Source organism: Pelmatolapia mariae, linkage group LG10_11 (assembly GCF_036321145.2).
Source record: "Pelmatolapia mariae isolate MD_Pm_ZW linkage group LG10_11, Pm_UMD_F_2, whole genome shotgun sequence".
NCBI classification, from domain to species: domain Eukaryota; kingdom Metazoa; phylum Chordata; class Actinopteri; order Cichliformes; family Cichlidae; genus Pelmatolapia; species Pelmatolapia mariae.
In genome coordinates, this window is record NC_086236.1 from 29,575,695 (window position 1) to 29,588,493 (window position 12,799).

The 12,799-nt window shown below is 40.3% G+C and overlaps 1 protein-coding gene across 3 annotated transcripts in view; it reads right to left on the bottom strand.

Annotated features, from left to right (window-relative positions):
• Window positions 1-311: 311 nt before the first annotated feature.
• grik2 (glutamate receptor, ionotropic, kainate 2) overlaps window positions 312-12,799 on the bottom strand; it is a 348,416-nt gene continuing 335,928 nt past the window's right edge. For all 3 annotated transcript variants that reach the window (XM_063485023.1, XM_063485024.1, XM_063485022.1), the window contains one exon: window positions 312-2,670. In XM_063485023.1, the coding sequence (XP_063341093.1) occupies window positions 2,417-2,670 (254 nt within the window). In that variant the 3' untranslated portion in view covers window positions 312-2,416. The remainder of the gene's footprint in view (window positions 2,671-12,799) is intronic.

Consider the following 12,799-nt stretch of genomic DNA (forward strand, 5'->3'; position numbering starts at 1 on the left):
GAGGATACTGCTCCATTGACGAGCCGTTACTTCACAAAGTGGTACTTCCTTTTATGACAAAGTATGGTTGTTGAATATTGTACAGGTGTTCCTCTGCATCTTTAACAAGTCTGCCAAATGGGGTAATTCAAAATAAGACCCAGCTTCAATACCACATAATCATTTTTTTTACATTGAATTCATACTGTGCAGTGGCATTTTTGTCGAGCTCCTGCCCTGTTTTATTCATCAATTAACATTCAATAATCTCACAGACAAGGTAAAAGTTATGAACACATTTTGTTTTATTTTCTTTAAACTTGTGCATCAACTTCAAAGGGTAAACTGTGTGCACTGCATCTTGTTTTTATAACAGGTTCAAAATTATTTAGTTGTCTTTATAATTCTTCTAAATACATCTTTTCCTTTTTAAAACCATTTACACACAATTGCTCAGCACTGGATTCTAGCAATCTATAATTAATCAGGGGTGTAGAATGAAAGAATCATCAATAATCTTCCTTTTTAGCCATGTGTGTACATTTTAATTTGCTCTTACCAACTACCATTCTTCTTCTGTGTGAAGTAAAAATATCTTTCTTTAAATATGATTCCTTTACATGATAAAAATAGTTTCTTTTTTTCTGCTTCTCCAAAATAATACAGTGTCACTGAAGCTTTACCATAATGCTCTGTGTCTCTGTTGGAGAGCATAATAATAATTAGTGCGAATCTGTTCCGTTGAGGATGGGTGCGTGATGGGCTCTTAGGGGTCTAGATGTGTGTGTGTTTTTGTGTTGGTTCTTTTCTAGTGTACAAAGCCTCCTGAACTACCAGCCTGGAGCTCCACCCCTTGGCCGTGGATGACACTCCTCTTAGTGTGGTTTGTGTTGGTAAAAATCATTACAAAATTTTGATTCTTGTCATACAAAAACACTTTTTTCATAGAAATTGCATTTGCACAAGTAACTGTGGAGATTTGCTGTGAAAGGAAGAAAGCCACAAAGGTACAAAGTTAAAATGGAGGCCATGCCACTGACCAGTAAAATAAAATAAGAATAAAGTAAATAACACAAAAAACAAACAAACAAAAATGCAAAAAGTGTGTGTCCCCATACATGAAATGAAGTGTGTTCACTGCAGCAATGAAAAACCAGTCCAAAGAGATATAAATAAAGATCTTTATAAAATAATAATTAATAAATAAAAACAATAAATATCTTGAATAAATAGAATTTATGTGTGGTGTGACTGCTGTGGATTTAGACTTGATGAGCCATGCCTACACCTTTCCAGGGTTTCTTTTTATTGATGTTAGAGGTGTTTTCAGACAGTGAGTGGATGCCTCCAATGAAAACACCGCAGGTTCCACTCTAGTGGGTGTACACCACTGTGTGTGCTGTGTGACCATGGAAATTACAACCAAGCAAAAAAAAAAAAAAAAAATACAAGACAATATTTTACAGATACTGGGTCATCTAAATGAAACACCTCTACGCCAGTAGAGAATAGACATCAAACTGAAAGTACATGGTTTGTCATTCTTACTAGCCAAACTTACTAGAATATTATTATTATTATTATTATGTTATACGGCTAATCATCTTTAGCCACAATTCAAGAAAAAAACTACACTTGTTTAGAACAGCAGCCTATGGTTTAAAGGCTGGTCGAATCAAAGGGAGCATGGGATGTTGGAAAACAAGTTACTCCACCTTCATAGAGTAGTTTCTGGAAAGGGACATAGAAAGCTCACTATACTGTATAACCTCTACTTCTGCAATTTCTCCATATAGTTTCTAAAAGTCACCTCCACCAGCAGATTAGAAAACAAAAGTGCTAGTACTCTGAAAAATAAATACATGATATCGCTTATTGCCTGATAGATGATATACAATAAAACCATTTTTTGTGTCAATCAGTATCGTGACTAAGGAATGCCTCTGTGTACATTGTAATCTCGTTTTAATTTAGCCTGTCAAATCTTATTCTACAAACTTAGTTCCTTGTTCACCTAGTTAACATCTCTATACTGGCTCACAATCTGTTACTGGTGTTGTTTAACCAGCCCATTTTGAGCTCTGTGGTGAAAGACTAAATAAGTAGCAGCTAAAGATGATAGGACCAGTTTTTTAAAGGATTCTTCTGTCCCCCTTCAGGTTAATTTCCAGACTCTTCTCAACATCTGGGTTTTGGAAGTCTGGACAAGCTGATAGTTTTCCATCTTTCTGCCTTGCCAAGTTGGTAAGTGTAATGAGGTAACGCGCTGAAATTTCACCCAGAATCAAGTTATTTCCACAGGAAATATTGTAGAATCTCTTATCCCTAGCTAATTATAAAGAAACAAGAACAATATGTCGTCAATATATTGCAAAGCACTTCCGCTCTATCTTCAGAGTAATACAACTGCCAAATTTGCCCCCCCCCAGCAACACCCCTACCATTTACCCGCAACCTTTTTCCCAATGTCTCTGCACTCCGTCTCACTACCAGAAAAACGGTAAGAGAGGGACTGAGATTCCCATTTTAGGCCATGGTCTCTTTGCCTGGCAGTCTTCGGTCGTTGAAGGTGTGCATGTTGATAACCTCTTCTGTTTTCACCATTATGGGTCGCTGGGGCTTGTGTTTGAGTCGGCGCTGGCACTTGAGGGAGACTCGCAGTTCTTCCACCATGGCACTGCAGAAAGACCTCTGCAAAAGAAGGAAAGAGAAAAAAGAAAGCAAAATGGGTTTTAGAGCACTTGCCTTATCCAAATGTAATGGTTAAAAGAACAAGGCTGTTTTCCCTGTGGGCATCCTCCTTTGTAGCCTCCTCCAATCACCAGACTCGCCCAAAATAATACCCAATGGTAAAATATATAGTCAGTCAGCTGAGACTGAAGAAGTCACTTAGATGAGTGACAAAACGTTTATCCCACAAAACGTTACGTCCAGATGAACAGAATCAACTTTTGGAGATTTACTTTCCTGGATGATTGAGAATGCATCAAGACGGTAAAATATATAGTGCAGAAGGCCTACAACATAGGGTATGCATGATGGGACCAAGGAGAAAATTGGAATGGAAAGAGGTGCAGGTACAATGGCATTTTAGGTAATGGAATTACTCAATACTCTGTCAGAGTACATTTGTTTAAAGATTTGAAGCTGTTACACCATATCCAAGACTTTTTATGCATGGTGATAGATGCCGAAAAAAATTCAGCTTCTCATCTAAAAATAAACCAAATACATCACTGAAAAAGCAGCTTCAGTCATAGGTTGCATGTATGATTTAAGGTCTGTGATTTTTTATGTTGATTATATTTTTCTTTAATCTTTATATTTCCCACTCGCCCTATGGTTGGTCTCTGTTCTTCAAGTTTAGGTCCTCTACCACAGTACTTGGAACTGTGTTCTGGACAGAGAATTGGAATGGCCGCAAATGATCACATGCTTAGTGAATATCTCAGGAAGCATAAACCAAAGAAGCAAGAGGAGCAAGAAGAGGAACCATCACAGAAGGACAGACCCCCGCCAGGTAAGTACCACCGACAGATAAAAGAACTGGCTGACATAGACAAATCCTACCAGTGGCTGGACAAAGAGCTGGACTGAAAGACAGCACAGAAGCGCTAATGATGGCAGCACAGGAGCAACCCCTAAGCACAAGATCCATAGAGCCTGGGGTCTACCACACCACAGAATACCCGAGGTGCAGGCTTTGCTAAAATGCTCCTGCCAGAGGTCAAAATGGGAGACACCCCCCTAGGGTGGTCGAGAATGACCAAACTAAGATCCTGTGGGACTTCCAGATACAGACAGACAAACAGGTGATGGCTAACCAACCAGACAGTAGTGGTAAAGCAGAGGAAGACAGCCGTAGAGATAGAGGTAGCCATAAAAAGTTATTGCAACATCAGGAGGAAGGGTCAGTTGGAGAAATACCAAAGGCTGAGAGAGGACATAAAAAAAAAAGGTGGAGGGTGAAGGTAACAGTGGTCCCAGTGGTAATCGGAAGCACTAGGGGCAGTGATCCCCAAACTAGGGGACTGGCTCCAGCAGATCCCAGGAATGACATCTGAGATCTCTGTCCAGAAGATCGCAGTTCTAAGAACAGCAAAGATATGTGCAGGACCCTCAAACTATCAGGCCTCTGGTAGAGGACCCAAGCTTGAAGAATAAAGACTGCCTGCAGGGCGAGTGTGGAGTGTGTAAATACACACACGTGTGTGTGTCTGTGTGTGGGGTGTGTGTTATATAGTATATATAATAGAATATTAGTAGTAGTAGTATTATATGATAGCTGTGAATTATATGCAGTGTTGGGAAGGTTACTTTAAAATGTACTCCACTACAGATTACAGATTACATGCCCTAAAATGTATTTTGTAACGTATTCAGTGAAGTTACTCAATGAGAGTATCGTATTCTGAATACTTTGGATTACTTAATATATTATCATGCCTTTTACAACTACATGAATGTACTATTGCGGTGTGATTTATTACTATTACTGAAGGTTACTCTCCATACCAATACCAACTAGATGTTTAAATCTTAATATAAATGAGTAACAGTAGGTGGACATTAGGTAAGGCTGCACTTTTTGCAGCGATCTCGTATAGAAAACTATTCCGCGCGTATATAAAACAGGTTCGCGGCTCCGAACCGTAGTAAAGGGACCTCTGGCTAATACGTTGGGTTCGTGTCAGGCTCGTAGCCGAAAACTAGCTTTACTTTGTTGTCTGGGTCAAGTTTGCTAGCGAGAGACAGAGAGAGGCGTTGAAAGGCTGCTCCAACTGAACTTATTGTTTCGGAGGAAAACACGAACACTGTGTACAGTTGAGTCTTAATAGCTTACTTACAACTGGACTCGTCAGGCACTCTTCTTGGCTGCAGTGGTTATTATTATATTTACATGCTTCCAGCTCCCGTTTCTGCTCGGTGACAGCTCGTACTTTTCCTTTTTCTCCCTCCCTCGCTCACAGACACATAACGGGTATGGCAGTCCATTCTCCCTGCAGCACGGACTACACTGCCCATCAGGCTACATGCTTTAGGGCGATGCCTGTAACACTCTGCCTGTTGCCTTCATGATGAGTAATTTTAAAAAATATTTCTTCACAGCCGCAAGTAGAGGTGACATGGGCCAGGACATTGAGACCCAGGCATTAGAGCGCCTTAATGCGTGTTTTGTTTGGGTTTCCACCAGACTGGAATTACCAAAAATAGAGAGGACATAGCCTAACATATGAAACAGGAATAATAAGCAATAATAAGCAAAGTCTGGCATCTAGACTAGATAAAGTTTCTTTTTCTCCAATTGATCTTTCTGAGTTAACTTCAATAATTACTTCCTCAGGTTTCAGTCAGGTTTCAGAGCTCATCACAGCACAGAAACAGCTTTAGTGAAGGTTACAAATGATCTTCTTATGGCCTCTGACAGTGGACTCATCTCTGTGCTTGTCCTGCTAGACCTCAGTGCAGCGTTTGATACTGTCGACCATAATATCCTATTAGAGCGATTGGAACATGCTGTAGGTATTACAGGTACTGCACTGCAGTGGTTTGTATCATATCTATCTAATAGACTCCAATTTCTGCTTGTAAATGGAGAGTCCTCTTCACACACTGAGGTTAATTATGGAGTTCCACAGGGTTCAGTGCTAGGACCAATTCTGTTTACATTATACATGCTTCCCTTAGGCAGCATCATTAGAAGACATAGCATACATTTACACTGCTATGCTGATGACACGCAGCTCTATCTGTCCATGAAGCCAGATAACACACACCAATTAGTTAAACTGCAGGAATGTCTTAAAGACATAAAGACCTGGATGGCCGCTAACTTTCTGCTTCTTAATTCAGATCAAACTGAGGTTATTGTACTCGGCCCTGAAAATCTTAGAAATATGGTATCTAACCAGATTCTTACTCTGGATGGCATTACCTTGGCCTCCAGTAACACTGTGAGGAACCTTGGAGTCATTTTTGACCAGGACATGTCCTTCAAGGCACATATTAAACAAATATGTAAGACTGCTTTCTTCCATTTGCGCAACAACAAGTTAGAAATATCCTGTCTCAGAGTGACGCTGAAAAACTAGTTCATGCATTTATTACTTCCAGGCTGGACGACTGTAATTCATTATTATCAGGAAGTCCTAAAAACTCCCTGAAAAGCCTTCAGTTAATCCAAAATGCTGCAGCAAGAGTCCTGACAGGGACTAGAAAGAGAGAACAGATTTCTCCTGTATTGGCTTCCCTTCATTGGCTCCCTGTTAAATCCAGAATTCAAAATCCTGCTCCTCACATACAAGGTCTTAAATAATCAGGCCCCATCTTATCTTAATGACCTTGTAGTACCATATCACCCTATTAGAGCACTTCGCTCTCACACTGCATGCTTACTTGTTGTTCCTAGAGTATTTAAAAGTAGAATGGGAGGCAGAGCCTTCAGTTTTCAGGCCCCTCTTCTGTGGAACCAGCTTCCAGTTTGGATTCAGGAGACAGACACTATCTCTACTTTCAAGGTTAGGCTTAAAACTTTCCTTTTTGCTAAAGCATATAGTTAGGGCTGGACCAGGTGACCCTGAATCCTCCCTTAGTTATGCTGCAATAGACGTAGGCTGCCGGGGATTCCCATGATGCATTGAGTTTTTCCTTTCCAGTCACCTTCTCACTCACTATGTGTTAATAGACCTCTCTGCATCGAATCATATCTGTTATTAATCTCTGTCTCTCTTCCACAGCATGTCTTTCATCCTGTTTTCCTTCTTTCACCCCAACCGGTCGCAGCAGATGGCCGCCCCTCCCTGAGCCTGGTTCTGCCGGAGGTTTCTTCCTGTTAAAAGGGAGTTTTTCCTTCCCACTGTCGCCAAAGTGCTTGCTCATAGGGGGTCATATGATTGTTGGGTTTTTCTCTTTTTCTCTGTATTTATTATTGTGCTATCTACTGTACAAAATAAAGCGCCTTGAGGCGACTGTTGTTGTGATTTGGCGCTATATAAATAAAATTGAATTGAATTGAATTGAATTGAATTGAAACTCCTTTATTTACTGTATTGAGGGACTCTATTCTACACCAACAGCCACAGTCACCACCAATGGGCTGATTTCATCAAGCTTCTTATCCTCTTTATCCATATCTCTGCATTGTTCGTTGAACCACTAGCAGCTGCACTAAGACAGAATGAATGAATGAAAAGATCAGAGGCAATCGGACAAATACTACAGAACATGAAACGATTCTTTGTGCAGATAATGTATTGAACATTATCTGCACATTATTCATGAACATCATGTCCACATATTGTGATTACTGCTACTAGAATTGACATTGACTCGGATGAATTTATCCTCAGCAGCAGAGGGGACTCTTGGTCTTCCTTTCCTGGGGTGGTCCTCATGTGAGCCAGTTTCGTCGTTGATAGCTTTATAGTTTTTGCAACTGCACTTGGGGACATATTCAAAGTTTTAGCAGTTTTTCAGACTGACTTTATCCCGATGAAGGATTCCTGATGAAGGCTCTTGGGGTCCTGTTGGTCTTGTACAGTTCTAGGCATTCCAGGATCCAGGTGTGGGGCATTGAGTCATAGGCCTTCTTGTAATCGATCCAGGCAGTGCACAGGTTGGTCAGCCTAGTCTTACAGTCTCGGGCAACTGTTCTGTCCACCAGTAGCTGGTGTTTGCCAATTCTTTTCTGTGCCCCGCTCATGTATTGAGAACCATGTGCCTGTTCATCTTAGCCGCTATGATGCCTGACAATATCTTCCATGTGGTACTGAGGCAGGTTATTGGCCAGTAGTTGGATGGGACCGGTTCCTTCTGGGGATCCTTGGGGATCAGGACTGTCCAGTCTTCAGTTAGCCATTCTGGGTGTCTCTCATTGACTAGCAGCTGTGCTTCCAGATGCTCATGGAGTGCAGTCAGTTTGGTGCTGTTTAACTCTTCATATATATGTGTGTGTGTGTGTGTGTGTGTTTGTATAGATATTATTATATTTGCTATAGCGTTATTGTATTACTGTATATGTTTGTATGTATGTAAGTGTGTGGATATAACTGTTGTTGCTCTTACACCGAGGTTCCTTGTACATTATTTGGACTACACTCACTCCTATATCCCCCGTGTTTGTATCATCTGTGTTCTTGAGTCGTCTGTGTCCTTGTCCTGGATATGACTCTTCTAAGTTGTTGTGCTGTTTGTTTGTAAATAAAGTATTTAAAAAATACATAAAAAAGAAACCAACATGATCAAAACCGCTTTATGGCACCATGTTATGCATGGTGGCCAACATCACTGTAAGAATTTTGGGTGCAAGTTAATTTGTTGTTATTAGTAATTATTATTATTAATAATTATTATAATTATTAGTATTAGTATTATATCAAAACTATAATCTTCAGTTGCTATTGGTTAGGTGAACCTATAAAAGAAAAAAAAGAGTTTACATGAAATCTCCCCAAAATGTTTATCTTGTAGACATTTTGGGTAAAAATACACCTATCTGGTACTTAAACCACATGTTGAAGGGCAAACTCCCACCCTCAACAATCTTCTTTTCAATTCTTGGTCATCACATTTATGATCCTGTCCCAATTGAGACACCAACAGAAAACATCTGGTACAGTCGTACCATTGAACAGGTTATGTGGGCATAATAATGGGATGTTCATAATTTATTAACTCAGATGAGGTACTGACTGCAAATGGGGATCAATTCTCACCTTAGTTTCTAAGTCCAAAAACATTTTTTATTCTGTTGAATAAGGAACTGAAATACGACGTGCAACCATAAATAAAACCATTCATTCATGTTGGTTAAGTAACAGATACAGCAGATTAATAGACTGCTATTTATATTGCTTTTCTAGTCTTGCTGACCATTCAGAGCACTTTCAACTACAAGACATATTTACATTCATACAATACATACATTTATATCTAACACTCACACACAGGAGTCGGTGATGGATCCACCAATCTTCTGATTGGCAGACAACCCAGAGCTGCCCAGTATTTACTTATCCCTATTTTACAGTGGTATGCAAAAGTTTGGGTACCCCTGATAATTTTCGTGATTTTTCTTCATAAATCATTTTTTTGTTTGGATCAGCAATTTCATTTAAATTTATCATATAGCAGATGAACACAATTATATTTGAGAAGTGAAATAATGTTATAGGATTTACAGAAAGTGTGCAATAGTTACTTAAACTAAATTAGGCAGGTGCATAAATTTGCATGACACCTCTTTTTAATAGTTTGAGCCCATAGAATCACGGTAACGATGCCATGTTCACGTCAGTTCCACCAATCAGAAGTTGCAAGGCGAAAAACCTCATGTGGCCCTAAATTTATGACACGTGGCGTAATCCAGTCACACGTTTCTAACTGGGCTGAAAATTACAATTGTTGACGGAACTGGCTCTGATGCTTCGTGCTAGTGCCGCCATTATCAGGAGCTACAGCAGCCAACGGCTAACAATGAAAAACAACGGAGGAAACCAGTCCGCTAAGTGAATTTCTGTCTTAGCGGATACACAAAGCTTGCGTTTTGTGGTCTTCTTTTGCGGCTGGTTCAGTGAATTGTAGAGCGCGGTGAAACTTGGAGTTTTTCGAATCTGTGTAAGCTCTGCCAACTAACCAGGTATACCTTTTGTTGTTACATGAAGTCAGGAGAGATTGTGGGTTGGTTGTATGTGTTTAGCGGACTTTTGCACATTTACGTAACTGCTCTTTTAATCATTGCTTGTTTTCGCTGTGTTTGTTGGTTGTAGAAATTGTTTATCTGAGCATTTAGCTGAGATACTAAGGTTTCTGTGGATACCACACATGTCGATATTTGCATGAAAAACTTGAAGTCATGGAGGGTTGCATACCTCTTGAGACCCAATGCCGCTCAAGAAGCTTAGCACTTTATCTTACACACACACACACACACACACACACACACACACACACACACACACACACACACACACACACATTCATTTTCATATATTAGTGAGGCAATCTAATTGACACAATGATTTCCCTAGCTAAATGTAGATATATGTAGTCAAGCTTTATTAATAATTAGTTATTGTAAGTGAAAATTAACCATAATTTCATAAAATCTATTTTATCCCCCAGATGCTGGTAAAATGGCCCAAATTGGAGTAGCTGCTAATCTTTAGATTAGAATAAAATAGAAAGCCTTTATTCTTACAAGACATTCTTACAGGTTTAGGAGTGCCACTCCTGCTTAGTGCATTAGAGCTATCTCCCAAAAATAGTTTAGATGAAAATGGGCTTGAAACAACTGGAATTGTATCAAGTATGAAATGTAGTTGTCAAATTTCAGATTTCACAATATTATCTCCTTTTTATCTTTTAACCTCCGGCCTTGCCTCTAACCTCTGGTAATATATATATATATATATATATATACATACATATATATATATATATTCTTTGACATACTGTGAAAAGCATGTAATCTTTGCATTTCCTATAATGGTTTCCTATTTTCCTAAATAATTAAATGAGGCACTGTGGTGCAGTGGTTTGCACGTCACATCACAGCATGAGGGTCCCTGCTTTTAATCCTGTTTGTGGCCTTCCATGTGTGGAATTTTCATGTTCTCCTTCTGCCTGTGTGGGTTTCCTCTAGAAACTCTGGACTGTGGGAGTAAGCTGAAGACATGCAGGTTATGTTAACTGGTGATTCTAAACTGGCTGTGAATGAGAGGCACATAAGATACTTACAGTTCATAATTTAAAGCAAACATTGAGGTTAGCTATAAGTACCTTATAATCCCAAAGGCAAATGGGAACCATGAAGAGGCTTTGGGGAAAACTGCAACCATCAATTACCTGCAGAGAGTAAGCCAAGTCCTGAGAACTCAGTTGAATCTGAAGAACAAGATCAAGGCAATCAGCACTACTCTTAGTGGTCATTAGATATCCTGCGAGGATAGGTAAACAAGGAAGGTCTTTACCAGCATGGAGGGTTTCACCTGAAATCCTGCACCCTGAGGCTGTACGCAAAGAGGAAGGAAGGAGGTTGAGGACCCATGAGTATCAAAACCACTATCCAAGAAGGAACGGCAAAAATCCATGAGTACATCAGGAAGATGGCCACAGCTGACCATGTGCTTAGTGAATACCTCAGGCAAAGCCAACCCAAGAAGGAAGAGGAGTAAGAAGAGAAACCATGATAGCAGGACAGGGCCCTGCGCAGCATATATCACCAGCAGATAGAAAAGCGGCTTATACGGAGAAATCCTACCAAAAGCTGAACTGAAAGACAGCACAGAGAGACTACTAATGGCAGCACAGGAACAAGCTCTTAGCACAAGATTGATAGACTCTGGGGTCTATCACACCAGGCAAGGCCTCATGTGGAGGCTGTGCAAAGATGCCTCTGAGACAGTCCAGCACATAACAGCAGGGTGCAAGATGCCAGCAGGCAGGGCATACATGGAACGCCATAACCACATAGCTGGCATAGTATGCAGGAACATCTTTTCTGAGTATGGCCTTTTGACCCAAGGTCAAAATGAGATATGCCCCCTAGAGTGGGTGAGACAGACCAGCAGAGAAACATGGCCTTCGTGACACACGTAGCTATAATAAATGACAGCAACATCAGTAAGAAGGAACTCGAGAAGTACTCTAGAAGCACCAATAATGGCCAAGAGAGGAACTCGGGAAGACGTGGAGGATGAAGGTAACAGTGGTCCCTGTGGTAATCAAAGCACTCAGGGCAGTAACCTCCAAACTGGGGGGAGTGGTTCCAGCAGATCCCAGGAACAACATGCAAGATCTCTATCCAGACCCAAGCTTGAAGGTTCATTAAATTACAGAAATGTTATTACGCTTGCCAAACCACTATAGCTGAAATGCTGCATAGCACTTGCTATCTCAGATGAAGTGCCTCTCCACATTAAAGGAATGGAAAGGTCATTAATCCAACGTTCAGAGCAGACATTGAAAACAAACAGGAATATTTGGTCTGTGTGGTTTATTTAGACCTGAGTAAGTAAATAATGGTTAATAAAACTGTAAATCATGAAGGCATTTTCTGATGGATATTATTGTTTTTATCTCTCACTCTTGCCTCTGGTTTTGAACCAACCTGCTGATCAACTGGGAAAGTTTATATGTTCCCTTGTTTTATTTATTTCAATTTCATTTAAATAGTGCCAAGTCACTACAGCAGGCGCCTCAAGGCTCTTTATATTGTAAGGTAAAGACCCTACAATAATACAAAGAAAACAGAAAAACAATCATATGACCCCCTATGAGCAAGAGCTTTGGTGACAGTAGGAAGGAAAAACTCAATTTTAACAGGAAGAAACTTCCAGCAGAACCAGGCTCTGGGAGGGCACGCCATCGGCCGTGACCGGTTGGGGTGAGGGGAGGAAGACTGGACAAAGACATGCTGGGAAAGAGAGACAGAGATGAATAATAACTCATAATTAGATGCAGAGAAGTGTAAAAACACAAAGTGAGTGAAAAGGGCGACTTTTAAATACTCTAGGAACAACAAGTAAGCCTGCAGAGCGAGAGCGAAGTGCTCTAATAGGGTGATATGGTACTACAAGGTCATTAAGATAAGATGGGGCCTGATTATTTAAGACCTTGTATGTGAGGAGCAGGATTTTAAATTCTGGATTTAACAGGGAGCCAATGAAGGGAAGCCAATACAGGAGAAATCTGCTCTCTCTTTCTAGTCCCTGTCAGGACTCTTGCTGCAGCATTTTGGATTAACTGAAGGCTTTTCAGGGAGTTTTTAGGACTTCCTGATAATGAACAGTAGTCCAGCCTAAAACTATGAACTAATGCA